The 20,440-nt window shown below is 39.0% G+C and overlaps 1 protein-coding gene across 7 annotated transcripts in view; it reads right to left on the bottom strand.

The window, feature by feature from the left end:
* LOC110844810 (orexin receptor type 2) overlaps nt 1–20,196 on the bottom strand; it is a 37,493-nt gene extending 17,297 nt beyond the window's left edge. For 3 of the 7 annotated variants that reach the window (XR_004835427.1, XR_004835323.1, XM_035853682.1), the window contains exons 1-8: nt 19,430–20,195; nt 19,190–19,369; nt 17,963–18,152; nt 12,557–13,543; nt 12,439–12,482; nt 12,227–12,261; nt 12,082–12,116; nt 841–988 (exon numbers count right to left, since the gene is read on the bottom strand). Coding sequence is in view for 5 of the 7 variants with exons in the window: in XM_035853682.1 (XP_035709575.1) it covers nt 841–988; nt 12,082–12,116; nt 12,227–12,261; nt 12,439–12,482; nt 12,557–12,853 (559 nt within the window). In the remaining 2 variants the exon portion in view is untranslated. Of the gene's footprint in view, nt 1–840; nt 989–12,081; nt 12,117–12,226; nt 12,262–12,438; nt 12,483–12,556; nt 13,544–17,962; nt 18,153–19,189; nt 19,370–19,429 lie in introns of all 7 variants that reach the window. The other 4 variants (XM_035852988.1, XM_035853344.1, XM_035854149.1 and 1 more) reach the window with 4 other exon arrangements.
* Nucleotides 20,197–20,440: the final 244 nt, after the last annotated feature.

Here is a 20,440-nt window from a genome sequence, read left to right as displayed (position 1 = left end):
TGCGACGAAATATAGCTGCAAAGATCAATATCACGGGTTCACATTTTTATTTTATGTACATGATCATCTATTACGGATCCTTTTTTCAATCTCCCATATATTTATTACAAAAGAATAATGGGTACATGTCCCGATTTCCTAGAAATCCTATCTTCACATACACATATCAATATATAAGAATAAATAATTGATTCTGCTAGTACTGGTTCTCCGAGTTTGCTAGCATCATGATCCGTATATGCCCATTGGCAGCGTTTTACCACACAATACGAAACAGGAAATGAATCCCAAACACTACGGAAATCCAAGATTTATGAAAGCAACCAGAAATGGAATAAACGTATTGAAACAGCACATGCACGTTATCATATGGCTATGTGCATACATACATTTATATGGATTTACTATGGAAGACCTGATCCATATGTTGCGATACATATAGAGTTCATCGTACATTATAATTTATTTGTTGTGCATGCAAACACAAAATAAATCTGTATGAAAATATAAATGGGAACTTTGATATTATGGTGAAATATTTTAGAAATAAGTAGGATTTTTGGTAAACTTTCTCCATATTTATAATATGCAGGATGTTTCAGAAATAGACTAAAATCCGATTAAAAAATAGACTAAAATTCGATAGGTTCCGTTTTCTTCTGGTAAAGTGTATCATGATACATTTCAGCAGCAATGCATAACCACCTATTTCTAATACCGTGTTCATGGACAAAGAGAAAATATGAACACACTATGCATGCATGTGGTGTGGGTGATGTAGATCGAGCGAATTTTGCATACTGAAAGTGTGTTCAAGGAAAAGTAAAAGTTCCAACTTACCGATAATTAGGGAGATGACCCAAATGATGAGGACCAGTCGCTTGGCACGTGCTGTGGTCGCTTTGAATCTCAGTGGGAAGCAGATGGCATACCAACGTTCAACCGAGATAACAGTCAGAGTTAAAACTGACACAGAAATTGACACGGTCTGCAAATATATTCAATAATTTTAGACATTTTGTTGAGGACAGCTTGTCCATATTGCTAGGTACGCTATTTCGTCACGACGATTCGACAGTTGGGTTGGTTGGTTACTTAGTTCACAAAGTCCTACCGCGGACCATAAGTTCGTCGTATAAGCATTAATTACAATAATTCGACCACAATGTGTGCACATTTCTTGCTTCGTGCATAAATAGATCAAAGGGATAACACAAAGCTGTTCAGCAGACTGGAATTTGACATCTGACTACTATAAAATAGGGGAGAAAGAGGGTGAAGTATGTCGCAGGGCACAAACCCACATATATACCTCACCCAAGTCAGAAGCCCGATATGAAAGACATTGGAGAAAGTTTGTAAAAGTCAGCGTCGTGAATGGAGAGCAAATAAGTTGAAAAGAATCAAAAATTTTCATCTGGAGATTAGGAAACACGTCAAGCTTTTAATTGGATGTGGAAAAGTCAATATCAACTTGAGTTCTTTAAATGAGCTGCAAGGTGCTCAATAACGCCCAATTTAGACTTTGCTGCTGTGCATAAAATGTCGTCATACATAAAAATCAGTAAAACCTTTGTCACCGTATCTTACACCTACGCGAACGCACAATTTCATGTTTTTGTGGGTTGTGTAAATCCCCCTCGTATTGGAATAACAAATGAATTTCATGAATCTCATTAGATCACGCCTCGTTTCTTTTTCCTTTCTCTCAGCTTTAATGATCACACACTGCGACCACACTGCTGATCACTTTTCCCTGATTCAGGAGAGATTGCGAGTTTTTAGCCTGAGTATGGACTATTATGGAACCATCATGTCCTTCTGTCTCGTGAAAACTCTTGTTAAACTCATCCTATCGAATTGAAATTTGGTACACATGTAGTATTGGGCAAATTAGGAGTTATGCTCAAAGATAAGCAAAATCGGTCAAGTGGTTGACCGGTGGGGGTCAGAAAGGTCGTGTGGAGTCGTTGGTGCAGAATATTTAGAATGGTAGAAGGCTAATATTCAGGACATGCTAAAGTCAAAATACATAACTACCAAATTATTATTTAGAAAGATCCAGGAGGCTGACCCGCACTCGTTTTTGAAATTAGTAGAAGAAAGATACAATTCGGGATCAACGCTACGGGCACATCAGGCCAAATAATATGTGATGTCAAATTTATGAATATTTTCGTGAGAAGACCCTGCAGGTTGACCCATACCAGTTAATCGAATTGACGGAGAAAGCTGAAATTTTGCATGCTGGATTGTAGAGGATTTTTGACGATTACCAAAAGTAAATAAATAGTAGCTACAAGCTTGGTCATCTTATAAAAATTTAGACGCGGACACCCTGACTCGGGCTAGATCAACATTACGTTTTGTTTTATCCTAACTCCATTCTCCACGCGAGACGACTTTTTGTTGAGATTTTGTGCACGGATAAGAATGAATTTTACATGGATTTCAGCCTTCAGAGACCTCGAAGGAGGGAAAGTGTAGAAATCACGAGAAAAACTGCCATTATATATAAAAAAGGAAAGTTAGCTCATTACGTGAGCAGTACGAGCCATTCTTCCCGGGGAACATCGCATTGCCTTAATAATTATTATTATTATCATGGACTGCTTTCCCAGATTCGCAGTTTATTCATTACACAATAGATTTTTTATTATTCGTGGCCGACCCGCTGTTGAAAGAACCGAATGTACAGATTTTAGTCATCATGCTTGACGTGGTTTTTCCATTTATGCGTACAAAACGTGCTCCACGATCTATTTGGAGATAACAATACAGCCACTCGTCCGCCAACACAAAAGAAAATAATACTGCGTATGTAGTGGGTCTACCTCCATGATTTGCTTACAAAATATATTTCAACGCATTTTTCATATAAAAGGCTGCTCCTAATTTGAGATTATTTGGAAACCCAACTCGCTTTGAAAGAACTCTGCGTAATGAACGACTTTAAAAAGTTTTATTTTTATATAGAATTTTAATTAGGACATATTGAACTTGATTATATTTATTGCCAGCTTTCGATCACAGACAGTAAATCTTCATCAAAAAGTTTGATTTTATTCCAACTAAGGCTAGAACGCAATAAACGAGGAAATTAAAAAATTCACAGAAATTACTGAAAATTTACTACGTCGGTTCATCTGACTTTTTCCCTTCGCCACCCGAATGACTTACCTGGCCGATTTTAAGTGATGATGGAGCAGGTGAACAAGAAATTTCAATCAATGCATTAGCAGCTGCAGCGATGACCTCCGCTGGGGAAAGTGCAGAATGTGCATTCTGTGGGTGGGGCGCTGTGGCAAGCATGCTTTGAAACCCACATTATTTTGAGTGACAATGTCCACTCGCAATGTGACAGTGCTTTTCAGACCCGCTGATCATGACTGACAAGACAATAGCTTTGCTGTCTGATAAAAGTATATGAAATTTAGGGCAGTCAATATTATGCAGCATTGCGAATGTTTTTCTCCGTAAACTAATGTCAAGATGATAAATATAACATTGCTTAACCTCGAGCTGGAGACAGTACAAAATAAGGCAAAAACTAATCCCATTTTGCGCATCTCATTCTGTTCCTTCATGCATATAAATCTTATCCTAAGATGGACCTTATTTCTGCTCATTTTCATATTGGTGCTGTCCAAAATGAAAATTGAGTTTAGCTGGTGGAAAATAATGTCTCAGTGAAAACGTGGAACAGAACGTGAAATTAGTTAACGTAAGTCTGCATGTGAAATATGCCTGGTCAGTAATTATCGCCGATTATGTATGTACATATTTACATCATATATGCAAATAATAAAATATACCTATAATGGCCAGATGTATCTGTTATGCATTATGCTAAAATTAATAAATAGTGGTTTATGACGTAGTATTTATCTATTTATTTGCGGACACAACAACGGATGTGCTCTCTTTCCACTAATTGGGCATGTAGATCCCCCAGATTCCCACTTATTCTAGTCATTCTCCTTCCTAGGTGTGTATAAACTTAAAGTAATTTCAATAAAGGGTTTCAGGATTGTTAGGGAGCAGCTAAACCGAGCAGTTATCAAAAGTCACGGGCAAAAGTTGACACGAAAGTGCAAATAAACCTGTCCCAGGAGTGGGCAAATAAAATGTAAAGTCGCGAAGGTTGTAAGCTTTGGCTTTGTGAAGAAGGATTACGACGGATTTAGCCTGGAAGCTGTTGAATATTCATAAAGTATGTCACTTACCAACCCCCAGAAGAAGAAGCACAAGAGTAAAATGCTGATTTAGGAAAGACAAGTCTGTTCAATAACAGCTCTGAAAAGTTTTTTGTGCAGGTCGTCGTTACCAACGAAAAGGCAATGTCCGAGCTTGTTTGTCGTCTTTGCTGTCACCTAACTGCATGCATATACATACAGACGACTGCTCGTATATAGTTCGTTAGTTGATGCATTGGTCAGAATATCTGCCCAGTGATGAAAAAAGTAATCCCATTACTCCTCGGTTCACTATTCAAACATTATTTTTGGATCCATTTCAGTTCATGAAAAGTTGGGTGAGTTTTCCAAGTTGAAAAGGCATAAAAGCATGGAAGGGAGCAGCATAGATGGAAAGTGTACAAGTAACTTCACTTGGGTCAACTTTGTGACTCTGGTCTAATAGGTCGGTGGAGACAGCAGAAATTGACTCCGCTGCTACGTGTTCATTCACCACCACCGGAAAGAAAAAGAGACTGGTTATTTTCCTGGGAAAGCTGAGGAGACACATCGTTTCCTCCTTTTCCAATGAACCAAGTTCATTTTGCAGTTTTCACGGTAAATATTAGATTTCCATTGATACCGCTATTCGAAGGTGTTCAGAAGTACATAGTTGAACTCGGTGGTCCCCATAACTCTCAATTTGATCGCTTTTCAAGGTTTTGTGCAAACAAGAGTGTTTTCAGAGCAAATAAACAGAAACCCGCAAAGGATGTCTTATTTTCATTAACTGGTGTGAAAAATTTTCTCCGCCTGAGAGATACATGTTACAATCTTTAAAAAACACCACGGATCTGGATGCACAAGTATATACATACGAGTCAATATTGGAGCTGTCCTTATTTGGAAGGTTGTTATGTGGCTTTCCATCCACCAGCCGGACAAAACATCTCACACGATCTGCTCAACACCCAATTCCATCTCCTGTTTGCTTAACTTTTAAACCAACAAAGATCCAATCTTTTCCTATCTGCGACAGAATCTTATTTACAGGAGGAAGTTTTGCAAAATGGTGCAAAAAATAAACCGGTTGGTTTCGGCTAAAAGAAGATGACAGTGTTGGAACATTTGTTATAATTTATAAGTTTACTCTGCTAATAAGAAGAAGCGAGTTCACTACAAGGTGCACGTCTTTAAGCAACCCTGACATTTTGATCATCATCTTTGATTTATGCCCAAACTTTGTCAAAGGCTGAATCATGATGATCATTTGATACAGTGGGCTGAGAAATTTTTCCTCGCTGTGTGCATCGTGTTAGACTAATTTTACAAGGCCGTCTGAAGAAGAGTCATATTTATGATGGGTACATGCTACGGAATTATTGAGATATACGTACGTATGTAAATAAGCTATGGGATTCTGTATAAATATTTTACACTTTTGCATCCAGGCTACAGTGATACGAATTATGATCTTCACTTACAAAACAAAGAAGCATCCATCTAGAATTTTACGTGGTGCATGTTCGCCCATTCAGTAAAACAGAAAGGTGGAGTGCGTGATTGATGAGCTGGGACTAATAAATTCAACCTGATTGAAGATGACAATGCTGGTGGTGGTGATGGAGAGACCCTGTATTAATCATTTGTCCGTAAAAGGAGGCACTTTGACACCTCCCATGCGTCACAACCTGCTTTCTTCTCCTCGACCATGTACCTGCCCCAACGGCGGCCGTCTGCCTCCACATCCTGTCAGTCTTCATACCTTCGCCATTTACTCTTAATTGTTGTCTTGATCTCGGTAATCTCAATTCAACTCTGGGATGGTTCATCGATTTATATTTCTTAACTAAAGGTTTCGTGAGCTCTTATTTACGAAATATGAAATTTTGGATCCATCCGTGAAACAAAAAGTGTGCTTTGACATACTCATCCAAAGTAGATCCTACTTTGTTGTATAATAAACTAATTAATTTAACTTTTCTAACATTGATTGAACTGTCAGTGTAATTGCTTTGAACCGAGTTGAGAAGGAGTCATCCCATCTTCCGTTCTACTTTGCACTTATGTAACTAACGGAAATTGAACATAACTTTTAATTAACACAAAAACAAAACGCTAAAACGAAGTAAGTTCAATGCTATTTTTGAGCTTTGCCATAAGAAAAGTTATTTGCATTCAGGGAAAGACACCTGTACTCGTAAATTAGATTGCGCTGTACATATAAGAGATAGGCAAAAACTCGTAAGAGTACAAACACACATTTGTAAATTTAGTCAGTCTGACTGTTAAAAGTTTAGATATTTTATGTTCAATCTGTTACATTCGTGTATCTATGTATGAGTAAAATTATCATATCAATGTACACATATCTAGCACCTAAACTACGTCCTGATACATGGTTAAATTTTAATGCTCGCTCTGATAGTGTATGCATGCACGTATAAGAGCAGATGCTCTTTCAATTTGCGAAATGAGCTAAAAGGAATCTGCGCATCAAAATACCTTTGCTGCATCTTATCAATCTTTCCATTCCCATATCCATCTTCATAATGAAATAAAAATCTCTGTAGAAATCTCAAAAAGAAAAAAAAAAGATTTCCTTCCCACACAGGAAACATTGAGTTATGTAATCTGCAGGACAGGATAAAGCTGAGCAATATATTTATTCACAACATTTTTTTCGCAACTTTCCTCGCAACATGGCACATCGTAACGTCATCAAGGTTTTTGGCCAGTTGTGGGGTTTCAGATATTTGATTCTAAAACCACACATCGAACTTTGCAGCACATTAATGCAGTTTCTTTTGCATACAAGTTTCTTTTGCCTGGCGATGTCTATGGTGTCAACCGTGAAATGAAATACAAATCCCCGTCTGCACGTTAACACACAGTTTTGCAAATCCCATGGCACTTTTATAGCATACCTCACAACTCATGCGGACATGGACATGTATGAATCGGAAGCAAAACATGACATGAGGTTTTATCCGACAAAATCCACTCTTTCTTCTTCCCCTTTCCTGCTATTACCAGGCATGAAATTTAACATTTCACACAACCGTGGTAGTAGTTTAGAGACGAAACACCTGCCTCTGCTTCACATGTATATGCACATCGTGTGTGTATGCAAATGCAAAAATGCACGGGTGGATCATAATTATTATAACAGTCATAAGTATAATATTTCCCTCATGATATTCAAATTACTCGACTCATGAAAGGAGGACATTAGACTTTTAAACAGTGCACCGTCCTTTTTCTAGCTTGCTAAATAGGAGTCGTTAAGGAGAATCTGGGGAAAATGGGACTTTTGAGACACATGTCGTGTACTTTCTCTTTATGACTCCGGACACAAAATTGTCCGTAAACACAAAGAAATGATACCAAATTGTTGAACTTGCAAACACTGAGGCAACAACGATTGGAAGGTCTTTCCACTCTACATAATTCTTCATTTAAAGCAGACGACCTCTGCTGAATGAGAATATCCGGAGGTGAGTTGAACATGGAAAACATTCACTTTAATTTTGAATACCATGAAATCGTGCGTTTCAGAGCAAAAAGTAATAAATATTTTGGCAAACGAAATGGAGAAAAGGCTCAAAATTGGAAACGAAGGCTAGGAGCATGCATACTAGGCATTGACCGAAATTAGATATTCGTGAAGCACAAAATAAATGTCAAGAGCGTCGGCCTTTGCTCAGAATCAAATTGTAATATTCGTCGTGGAGGAAGGGAGCGAAACGACACAAGTGTCGCTCTCGGAAGTTACGACTTAAGACAGGCCGTCATCTCCAAACTTAATTTCCCAGTCTTTCCCGATTTCTGTGCTTCAAAAACAGTCATTTCAGAGGAAATATGCAAATAAGAAAATTGACAGACAGATGACAATTGTATATTTATTTTCCTTATTTCGTTTTTAAGATGTGACCCCGTGTCACACTTCGACTACGGATTGCAATTATTAACGTCGCACAACTATGAGTTGGAATTATTTGGGGGTGTGGGCGCATCTCTATTCAGTAGTAAATACAGTTATCGGATGTATGCAATTAGTTTTGTACGCTAAATGCATCGTACTTCCTCTTCTTTACCACCACACATAGCGACTACTTACTTGAACACATATCCCCGCAACAAATTTCTCCTATATGGACATATGTGTGTGCATGCATATGTGGCTGAGGTGGTGATGTAAGTATGTATGTGCACTCTGGGGAATTTTGCATCAAAGCCCAAATCATTCCGACCCACTTCCCAAATAAAAGTGAAGATGATTACTGTCTTTGCAAAATGGTGGCCAATGAACCAACTTTCCCTGAAACAGAACGTGCGTCAAAGCAAACGCTGTTGGAAAGGCTGTCTTGTGGAGAAAAATAAAACCTGAGAGCTTCGCATCGAGCGACGTATGTAATTCGAGTGTTGAGTGTGGACATGGATTGACACGGACATCTCGAATGTTTCGTTTCTCCGTCTCAAGGGCGTCAACAGAATGGAAATATTTAGAAAATGGCTGAAAAATTTCTGAATCGTGCCAAAGGAGTGGTCTAAATGGGCGACAAGAGTGAAAGCTTTATCCGACGACGACGACGACGACGACGACGAATGTTGGTAGGATGTGGTTGTATCGGGCCAGTCTCGTCATCTTGTACAAAGACCACCGAGTACACACAAACAACTCGATGCACTCATCTCAACCTCTTTTCAACCTCCTTTTTAGAGGGAGATGGATGGATTTTCTCTCTCCTGAAACTCTGTCCACTTTGAAGTCGTCTATTAAATTTTATCTCAACTATAACTCAATTTTACCGAATAAATTGGGGAATGGATGGGAAAATTTAAGTGATTACACTCCAGTCTACTGATTCTACAGGACATACTCGTGAGTAAACCCCAAAGTTTATTGGTGATTCTGATTTCCCACATGGTATGAAAAGTGTACAATCAAGGTGTATGTATGTTCAGCCTGAAGTAGCATTAACTCTGACATTATGGTTTATATACAAACATATTTTTGATTTGACCAACCATGTCGACATTGATTGGACAAACATTGAACGATGGTCCACGAACGAACTAGAACAACCATCGCATTCATACTCAGCGTTGCAAGTAATATTTGGCGTAAGTTGGACAGGAGGTAAAAATGAATGTGATGACAGTTTTGATCCCTGGAGACATTCCAACGAAGAAGCCAGTGATGCCAGTGCAAGGTTGTTTGTGACGGGAGCTAAAGAAATAATGCACTTTCCACAATGGTCACAATGTCCTGCGAATGAATATAGAAAAGTGCCAGGATGATGCACTACTGGAGCAAAAATGTATGCACTTGATGGTTGATAGTGGATGATGGCTGTCATTCTTTTAGACGCTGAGAACCTCATTTTGTGAAGATTTGGTTGACAGCGAGACTCCGTGCATGAGTGTACGTACATGAATTCATATGTCCTGCCGTCTAGAAGACAGCATAGCAAAATTTTATGCATACTCTCGTCGAGGTTTATTCGTGCCTGTAAAATAACTGTAGGAGTTTATTACCACACGAGTGCCATTTCCCACCACTTGGGAACAAGTGCATAAATATATCCATGTAAATAAGTAGGTGATTGCAAACGACAGCCATCCTTACAACGTGTACATTTACAAATGCCTTCTCTCAGATCGTTTGTTTCCAGCTTTCTTGGAGGTCTTATAACGAGCTGAGCTTGGCATGAATCCCCGAACAAATTTTATGATGTGGGCATTTAAAGCGTGACAAAAGTGGGTAAAGTCGAAACGTGTGCCACGCCACATACATAAGTCTTATGGTGAAAATTTTTGATCAAAGTGGCGTCGTGGGTTAAAGACAAACACGAAATGTAAATATGTAGACGAGATTTGTCTGCTATTTTTGTATCCACTGTGATGGTCAATGCCAATAATCTTGTGCTACTCCTCAGTCAGAAGTGCACCTCTCAACCCATGAGTTTCATGTGTTTTGAATTGTTATCAAAATGTTGCTGACTGAGCTGGTGGATAAGATACGAGTAACTGAGAAAAGAGAAATGTGAGACTTGGAACCCTGCCCTGCCAAGAATAAATCTACACTCTGAAGAATTGGACACATATGTACACACAAACACATCGGTTATTCAGTGTTATGTATACAAACAGGTTCAAATTAATTATGTGAGTCCTGATTATTTGGTGCATCCATTAGACGAGAGGCTGGATAATTTATTTTCACTTGTTCATGATTAATTTAAAAGCAGTCGCCATAAACTAGTAGACACTGAAGAATCATATGCCTGCCTATAAACACACTGAGAACTACGCAGGTGGGATCCTATTATCTAATCGTTGACGATGTGTTACATATGTGTAAATGCACATAGTTGCGAAAACTACATACTTATACTGCGACTATACGTGCGTTTTCTACAGATTCCGCTTTACCACCTTGTCCATGTACCTGTGTATGTATCAATGTGCGACACTTTCACACCATTTACTTCCCTCAATGGAATTGGATTATGAGAAGGATCAAGAAACCACAAAGAACGACCTCGAAATGTGTCCTGAATATGTTGTGCATTTTTTCCTGTCAGCCCATGCATCACATTGAGCTTCGTGTTTAAAATGCAATTTCGGGTGTTGGAGAATAGGAAATTTTCAAAAGTTGACAACAGCTACAATTCCTCGTTATGCAGAAGTACGTTTATATTGCATCAGCCAAGCAACGTGTCTTATGGACGTTGCATCCATCCAATGAAGGCAATTGTGGTAAGCCTTGAGGCCTGGCAAAGTTTTGACTCTGTTACCCAAACGAAACGCGTCTATGTATAATTAGAAATTCAAAAGTTGTTACAGTGTGACACCAAATGTAGGCTCGAGTGAAAGTTGGGCACTCAGCTCATCATGATAAATGTGAGTGCACGCTGAAAGTAAAACTCTTTCTCGTCGTGCTGTATAAGGCGCTATTTCAATTAGTAATTTATCGTGGCTCCAAGGAGGAGACGGGAATCATTCATGAATAAAACTGAATAAAACAAAATCAAAGTGTACAAATAAATTTAAAATTCAAGGAACGATGATCAAAGCACTATTAATCCCACGACGAGCTAAAAAAATACTATAAAAGTTTGCATACACATTTCTCGATGATGTTGTAATGATCATCATCGTGTTGGGTGATCATTGAATAATCATCCCCACCCACCAAGTAGGGATCAAAGTTACGCAAAATGGTAAATACAAAGTAAATTGGCTGTGTAAAAACTTTACCGTATTTGCAAAGGTTTCTATTATTTGACATGTAGGTTTGCAAACAAAAATGCCCACACAACTGATGGCAACCTTAATCGTAAAGTTGAATTGGCGTGGGAGTTGAGTCAGTCAGGGACACAGAGAAAATTGAGATTTCGGTGATATTTGGACACGGCCACGACGACTTTGTGGATTTATGACAGTAATTTCTATCAAACTCAGCGAAATCTCACCGTTATTCCATATGTCAAAACACAATAATAAATGGATTTCAAGGTTGCAGAAACGCGTGACACTCGGCGATGAATGAGATATGAAGAAGACATTTGCCCAAATAAGCGAGTAGTAAGTAATATATTTCGTTGGAAAGCAAGAATTATGCATGTATTTGGAGTGCTATTATTTCGCCCTGAGGAATAGAACGCCATGATTCCCGAGCTACTTTGCTAAATAAGTCCTCTTACAAACTGATGAGATTCTTGGGGAAATCTCACTCATCTGCCAACAACTATACACACTTATCTGAGATGAAACCTCGGACCGAATCTAATTACAAGTTAAGTGGTGGCAGAGAGGCGTTTCGGAGTAAGAAGAGCGCTTACAAAAGGAAGCAGAGTACACAAAAAGGATGATGCAGTCAACACGGTTGACGACTGACCTGAAAGTAGAGGACAACCTTGCACATTGCATCTCCTGAAAATATAATGTTTTCATTAATTTACAATTGATGTAATTTCTCGATCCCCTGATCATATTAATTCAGAATCATAATAATGCTACAAACTAATAATTAAGACCCTTACCAAGGAACCACGTCTCAGTGACATCCCAAGCAACCCTTTAAAAAGAGAAGGTTAGAGTGTCAGTTAGCCCCACCTGATCAATATCTCTGTTGACTCTGCTCATGATGGAATGAGAGTTAAATATAGCAGAAACCACAAACTAATGTGCAGGCACGTAGACAGAACTTTTTATATGATTACATAATGCCAACTTTAGGTAAGCATGCACTTACGTTGGAGGGAGACAGAAGAGAATCACCATGAAGTCAGCCAGCGCCTGGAAAAAAACATAATAAAATGGGTTACCACATTCATCAGTGATAATTAAGCTGCATATTATGCAAAACTTGCCAGGTTGACGATGAAGAGATTTGTCACCGTTCTCATCGTGGTATTACGAAACACGGCCACGCAGACCAACGCGTTTCCAACGAGTCCGACGACAAACACGATGAAGTTGGCGCATATGAGGACCCATTCATAGTTATCCGGAGTGATATGGGCCAACATCCGGTCTTCGTAATCTTCCGGCGGTTCGCAGTAGTCATTTTCATAGCGGGTACAATTTCTTGTGGAGTTGTACATCCATTCGGGTGAAAGGTAATCAAAGTCCACGGGCACTCTTGATGGTGGTGAAGTCGGCTCCATTTTATATCCGGCCAATTAGTGGTAGACAAGTCAAATAAATGTCAGAACGAATGTTGCCTGATAATGATCTCGCTCCAGAGGGCTCGCCAATGCTTGTTTCTAAATTTCTGTTTAATTTACTCTCCTCTGTTCTCGGGGAAATCCAATCTGCACCACAATGGACACAATTTCGAGTCAAAGATAAACATTGGGTTTGGGGTTTTGTTCTTCTTGTTGCGATGGACAAACTATAGGGAAGAGACGCAAGCAGGGTCGTTGATTTGGGTGTATATGGACTGTATTAAATTGCTTCTTTGTTCAGAACCCATGAGGGGCATACTGCACATCCTTCTCCTTCTGTCGTGAATGCAACATCAGCAAATTTGTGGAATGCTTCTATCTGTCTCATAAATATTGGGGAAATGTTCCAAATTATTATGAATCTCCAGGACTCTCGCCAACTCCACTTTCACAAATTGTGACTCTTTCACTCCCTCTCGCACGAACTTAACGGCACCTTTTTCTTCCCCAACAAAAGACAAAAGATAAAGAAGTTCTCCTCACAAATTGGAGAAACGTGTGTGAGTGGGAGACGATGGTTTGTTTTGGTCTCACCAACAATTAAGTCCCACTGGTTGGTCTTTTTTCCTTAAATTTGTATGACAATTGACAATAATGAATCCCGGGAGGTGCTTTCTCCTCTCTTTTTTCCTGTAAAATTCAAACAATATTTTTTGTTATTAATCAAAGCCCTTTGTTCGCAGAATACATAAGTGAACTTTTATCAACTGTCTGTCCAAATCTATTTATTTCTTTGTATTCGAGGCAGGAGGTCTCTTTCGATGAATTTATTTCCATTGGTCAACCAATAATGAGTGAAGGATAAAGCTCCGTGAAGATTTAATTCCCGGAAGCAACAACAAAGAATCGACAACTTCAAATACGAACATAATGAAAAGTGTATATCATTACTTTGATCAAAGTATTTTCATAGACATTGCTAAACCCGAATGATAATTGGAAATCACAAAGTGATTTATTTCGGGATAATAAATTGCATTAACCTTTTCTTTTGTGTATTCAAGACGAGAATATCCCTTTCTGCTCATATAAGTAGTGCACGCCACTCAAATTAATACAGAATTACATGCACTGAGGACTTGTCAACAGATTATTGCGGGGCTCTAACAATGGCCAAATTACATTTTTGTCTGCAAAGGGACCAGAAACAAGACTTATTACACAACAACTTAGATCCTTCTTAGGAAGGATCAGCAGCAGCAGCAGCCTCCGCCGCCGTCGCCGCAGTGGAGATTCTGCCTCGTCGTCTTTGAACCACAGGGCAAGATTGAATTCATTTTTGCCCAATTGATTTATGGCCTTTCAACGAGCAGAACCTTTCACGTCGTCCATCTTCCTTCCAAAAATGACGACGAAAAAACAAAACCGCAATACGTTTTGCGTTAGTTCTAGAAAAATGTTTCACCAAGTTCGATTCTCTAAATATATCTGGGCAGAGATTGGCATGCAATTCACTCCAAGGCTAAAATATATAGAAATTTCGATTATCTGGAACCTGGAAAAATGATTGATAAAACCGTGCAGATTTCGCATAGATCGACCATATAAATATTTATGCATATCAGGAGATGCATGTACATGGAAAGTAGTTTTCAGGCTGAGATTGAATTTAAGCCATAAGTAAGTAACAGATTAGTGTTTCTTGGATTTGTTTGTTGCATATAAGAATAACTCTTTCACATATTTAACTCGAATAATTGCTCCAAAAAGGCTTCCTTACCCTCATCTCTGAGCGTAAGGAAAAGGAGAAAGTCATGTCAATTACGGCTTTCATCATGGAGAAAATCAATCACCTGGCAAATAAATATCTACTAAATACTTTCGCAGCGGATGTAGTACCGTCATCATTGCTCGCACAAACGTAGGAATGAGATGAAATAGAAAAAAAACATGTGGGAGGAATTCCATTACTTCTTGATAAGAATATATTTATCCAGGAGATTTCGAATATGATGTGAAGTCGTATTCATGAAAGAATGCTGGTGAAAGTTGTGATGGATTCCAATTTAAAGATCATTGGATAAAATCGAGGTGATCCATAATATGTATGAATCAGATATTATCTGAAATTCCATACCTGAATTACGACCGAGTCTCTATCAATGTTAATTTGGCATGTCAAAAGTCACCTTGGCACATGCCAGTCAATCGATTTTGCTGTATCATTCAATCATCTAGAATAAAAATTCTTTTGTGAACCTCAACATGGAAAAATGTACTCGTGGAGATTTAATCCACCATAAAGATTGCGGTAAGTGCATTAAGGGGAACTCAACAATGTTTGAAATAAATGGCGGAGGAAAGTTGAAAAACTTTCAGACAGGACTAATTTAATTGATCAAAGTTTCTTATTATTGATTATCTTGAACTTTGTCAATTAAATAGAGTACAACAAAATCCATTCAATATGACAAATCATCCAGACTCGTGAAAAACGAGTTAAAATAAATTCGATTTTCTTGGATCCCTTTTGTGGTTATTATTACGAAGAATTAATGATTTTGAGACTCACCACTTGAATTAATTTAGCATTCAGTCAAATTCAATGACCATAAGCAAATCAGCAATATGATGACTTCGGAAGATTTAAAAAAGTACGGATATTTGTGCGTTATCATCTTCGTGAAATCTATTTCCCAACACAATTGTCATAAATCCATACAAACTGAACCGGAGCATAGACGCAGACGGGATCATTGCACGTACTAGAACACCGTACGGTACCGACCCTACTGTGACTAGAACGTTTCAGATAATTTGCACAAAGCTTATGGAATTTCCGTCCCTATAAACAATACTAACTTGTCTGGGGAAATGTATACATAATTCTGAAATAAGGTTAACTCTGTATGTTCCTACATACTATGAACGCGCTTCAATCGAACAACTGACACTGTGTGGGAAGACGTTTAATTGATTACGTGTCTAGAATTAAACCCAAACCCGGTTTCTTGAGTCAAATTCTACAAAGAAGAAGGCAGCAAATGCAGGATCAGAGTTCGTCACTGAAGATTTCCCAAATTTTGAAGAGTACAATCGATTGGAGAGTACAGCACTGCTGAGACCTTGAAGTCATAACCGTGAACTGTGAATAAACCTTTTCAAGTCACTTTATGGCGCAAATGGACTTGCACCTCAGAGAAATTCAAGAAATGGAACAAAACCAAGTAGTTGAAGATAATAATGAGCGGAATCATCACGAAAGGAAGCGAGGACGAGGAAAGGTTAACCATTCTCTCCCCAGTGATCAGCAGCGATAGCTCTATCAGCGATTTGAGCCCTTATGTGCCATAAAACACGCCATCATCCCGCTCTTCGTATCGCACCTAATCGTTCAATGATATATGTACACACTCGCATTCTTACAGTCACATTGCAGCGTGGATATGTACATAAAAGCTTCATACGTTTTCCTGTTGCTGGTGAAAAGAGTGTGACACTCTGCCTAACAATCAGCCATTAACTTAAGTACATCCGACCACTTACCGACCATTGGAACAGGACACCCAAAACAAATGAGTTGTCGAGGAGCTCTTGTCGCAACACTTGATTACTGTCCTTCACACATACACGTCATGCACTTTTGCCTACCCATTTTTCGCAAAGTATGGAAAAAGGACAAAAAGAACTTTCACCAGGACATATTCAAGCTTCTACTTTCTCCTCACCCTTTTTTGACTTGACCCTCGACTCACAAGGACAAAAACACTTTCTTGTGGCACAGGTTACCTAAATCAACTGAACCAAATTGACTCATCCATTTCCAAGCATAGCACCACTTGTCGGAGGCGTTGTCATTCAATGTATATACTCACGATACGATCTGTCGTTAGCAGGCATACCCTTCTCAAAGGATGTTACGCAACAGATGTTTAAATATAAATATAAAACTCATTCTCAAAGAGTTTCTTGAATCATGTGTCGAAATACAATGTCAAGACTAAAATATTCTCTTTTTTGAGAATTCAATTTCTTACTGCAAGTATGAGATTTGTCTGATTATGCAAACCAACGCTGAGTGAAAGCCATGGGAAAGTGCATTCTTGCTGGGGCATTACACGTGGGGCAACGTGAGATTGGAGTTCTACGCATCAATTCACCAATTACTATTAAATGCACCAATAGTCATACTTAATTTGCCACACTACCCACTGTACATATTGTCCTGAAAATGTCCGTAATTGAGCAGGAATATAATAATGCTCATGTGTCATGCATTTCTCAATTCGAGCTAGCAAAACAGCAATAATGGAACAATACAATAAAATAATAATGAATTACAGGAAGCAATCATAATCATTTTGTTGATTGTCATTGCTGAATGCTAATCGAAATTCAAGAGGCTTCATGATTTCTGCTTTCGTGCACATACATATCTCGTAACAGAAGATATGTATGCTTAGATTTTTGGGTATTGATTTCACTGACTGAGTGATTTTGCTGTGCTGTGCCTGGCGTGTGAGTTGTGATGTGATTTTATGAACCAATTTGACTTCATTAACTCTGACAGAAATGCGTCGACACATGGACTCGCTCACTTTACAAATTCTCATTCAGCAGCTCTCAACAACGTATCAAGTTATTAAATACAACGTTTACTGGGTGCACCGTGCGCCTATCTTCGTATTTATGTATGTACCCAGTAGCTGGTGAGATCAAACTTCATATTAAGAATACCAATCTGCACAAAAGATATTGTTATAGCGCGTGAAAAATAACAATATGTCGATTGAATGGTGATCCGAAAATAAAAGCCCACCGTTCGTTGCATACCTCAACGAGGGCTTTTATTTCCATTGGCAGGAGGGCAGGCAGGTGAGATGCTGGGGAAAGGGTTTGAAGTAATCTGTGGTTTTTGAATTGAATATGCTTCAAGGCGTATATAAGAAGCTGCTCGTGAGGAATAATAAGTTTCTGCTGCATTAGGAAACAGAGCCTAATAAGTAACTCCACGAGCAGCAGCCACACGTTCTCAAATTTCAGATTTGGTAGGTGGAGAAATCTGCCTGACTGGAACCAGTGATTGATTACCGATTTGATTCAACTTACCTTTTCTGTCACCTCGTAAAACTAATCTGCACAGCGCCACATGCAGACACTCCTCCGCGTCTTCTCACTTTGCTTGGGTCGTCGTCGTTGTCCTGGTCCTTGTAGACGAGTAAAATTGGTATCAACGATGATGGCACGACACGGAGGTTCCGCTCAATATTTTCCCCTGACACTCTTCTGGCTGAGTAATCTGCCAAATTGAAATCGAAAGAAATACCATCGAATTAATGTTGAGCCACACACGTTGGAGGACAATGAAATGGATTGAATTGCGTACAATGAGAGAGAAAAAACAATGATAAATTGGATAGCATTTGTTCTGGTTTGTTTATCTCTGTTCAGCAATTTAAATGAGCTTTAACCTTACAAATTGTGCGATTATGCTTTAAAGTATACATGCATATCCGCACAGCGTTGAGCTGTGAAGTATAGTGAAACTTATTACTATTCTTGATCTCATGAACAACAATTCTAAATTTACATATTGCATTGTTCTGTCGCAGGTCAGACATATAAGCTTCACTCAGCTCGACTGCAGGACATGCACACGTACATAAGCTCAGGAAAGTCTTGTGAACACAACAAAAGGTGAGGATTACGATGGACAGCAGCAGGTTGTAATCCGGAGTAATAAGTTGTGTGATAATTTGATAAACTGATTTAAGAAAAAGATTAAGAAACAGTCTTTTTACATATTAAGTAAGCACATATTACGTCTTGCGTTTTATGTACTACGGAGAAAAGCCTCTGCTTTATGTAATACTAGGCAAATTGAGACTGGGTGACAATGGAGGAAAATGCTAAAATTCTGCAAAATTTATGACCATGTTCTGAGAATGGCATGTCCAAGCAGAAAAGTTCAAACAAAATAATCCTGAAATGTAGGATCTCACTATTCACGATAAAGTAAGAAATGCTACTTTCTGATTCGGGGTGCTCTGCTTGCGAAGTAAATTTCTTTGGGGACGAAGAATACGTGAATACTCACGAATGTGCTACTACGAATGCTATACGTACGTACATACCAAGATCACCATCGTACAGTACACACAGCATCCATGCATATATCGGTCAAATTCCTTGGGGTATGGTTTGATAATGGAGAGATAATCTAATAATTTAAATTCTCTGCCCTCTCAACTGCTCCAAAAAGAAACATATTAAGATGTTGCTGAGGATGTGAGTGGGCACGGAACAAGACGCACAAACTAAGAAAAATAGGCTCACCTCGAGAAGAGAGTATCGAATCCAACTACGACGACACGATGTGAAGTAGCAATAAGCAGAAGAAGGGCAACCTTGCAAATTGGACCAGTGTCTCAGGGAGTAAAGACAACCCGCTTTTCGTACCAACGACAGAAAACTGCTAATGCCAGCCTCACTTGATGAGAAAATAGGTCGTGGTTTCTGTAATGTACAATAACAATCTTTGAATACGGACGACGAGATTGCTTGCTACACCCTCACGTTTCCCTTTCCGTTGAGCTCCTACTGCTTTCTCCTCACAATAATGACAGCGGTAACAAGTTTCACTATTTAATAACCCACTGAATTATTCGTCCTTAGTTGGCTAAGCTGCAGGTGAAACAGTAGACAAGCAGCATTTAAATAACAAATTTCCAAGATTAAAGAAAAATACACCACTCTCCGCTTTTTTAAAAGATGGCAAGTCTCAAGTATTAAACGACTGCTTCGGGGCTTCCAATTTGAATTGCTTCCATAAATGTTTGGCAAAATTGAGTGGAGTTGAGGAGATTAAACCACTTTTGATTTTCTGCACGAGAGAGACGGAAGATATGTCGGGAGAGGAATACTTATTTGGTTCGGATTCAAATTAATTCACCAAGAGGAGTGGAGGAGGAGGAGGAGATGTGTGTGTAGCAGGTTCGAGTGCTGTGCTATTCGAGGGAAGAAGAGGAAGTATTATTATGGATGAATATATCTTGGGTTTGCAGATGAATCAAGCTGGGCTGAGTGCGAAGATGGATTTTTTGACTCGTTGGAATATTTCAGACCAAAAAAGAAAAGTTAAATAAATTTGAGATTGAGATATTCTGGATCCAAGGGCTGAGACAGGAGGCGAGGAGGCGAGAAGAGACGGCGTGTACTTTTACAGGCGATCTGCACAGACCAAGAGCTACCAACTCAATGCGTATGCTTACTTTTGCCAACTTTGCTTGGTCTCTGATTTTCCCTGCAAAAACGAGGAACAACTTTTGCAAGCTCCTGCTGGTGCTGGTGATGCTTGTGCTGCCTTCGCCTTGTCAGGATGGTACAGCCGCCCAAACATCCTGTCCTTCTCCAACAACTCAACTCTCAGTTTTATTTCACGCTTCATTCGATAGCAATCATATCCCACGCTTATCACATCATCAAACTCTTGTATCGCCAAAATCGTCTTGTTATCTACTCGCATGTAACTGAGGACGAGTGCACATGCACACGTAGCATTATGGCGGAATAATATAATATGCTATG

Source organism: Folsomia candida, unplaced genomic scaffold (assembly GCF_002217175.1).
Source record: "Folsomia candida strain VU population unplaced genomic scaffold, ASM221717v1 Fcan01_Sc001, whole genome shotgun sequence".
NCBI lineage: Eukaryota > Metazoa > Arthropoda > Collembola > Entomobryomorpha > Isotomidae > Folsomia > Folsomia candida.
The sequence above is the reverse complement of the archived record's forward strand: the minus strand, read 5'-3'. Positions and strand labels throughout refer to the sequence as shown.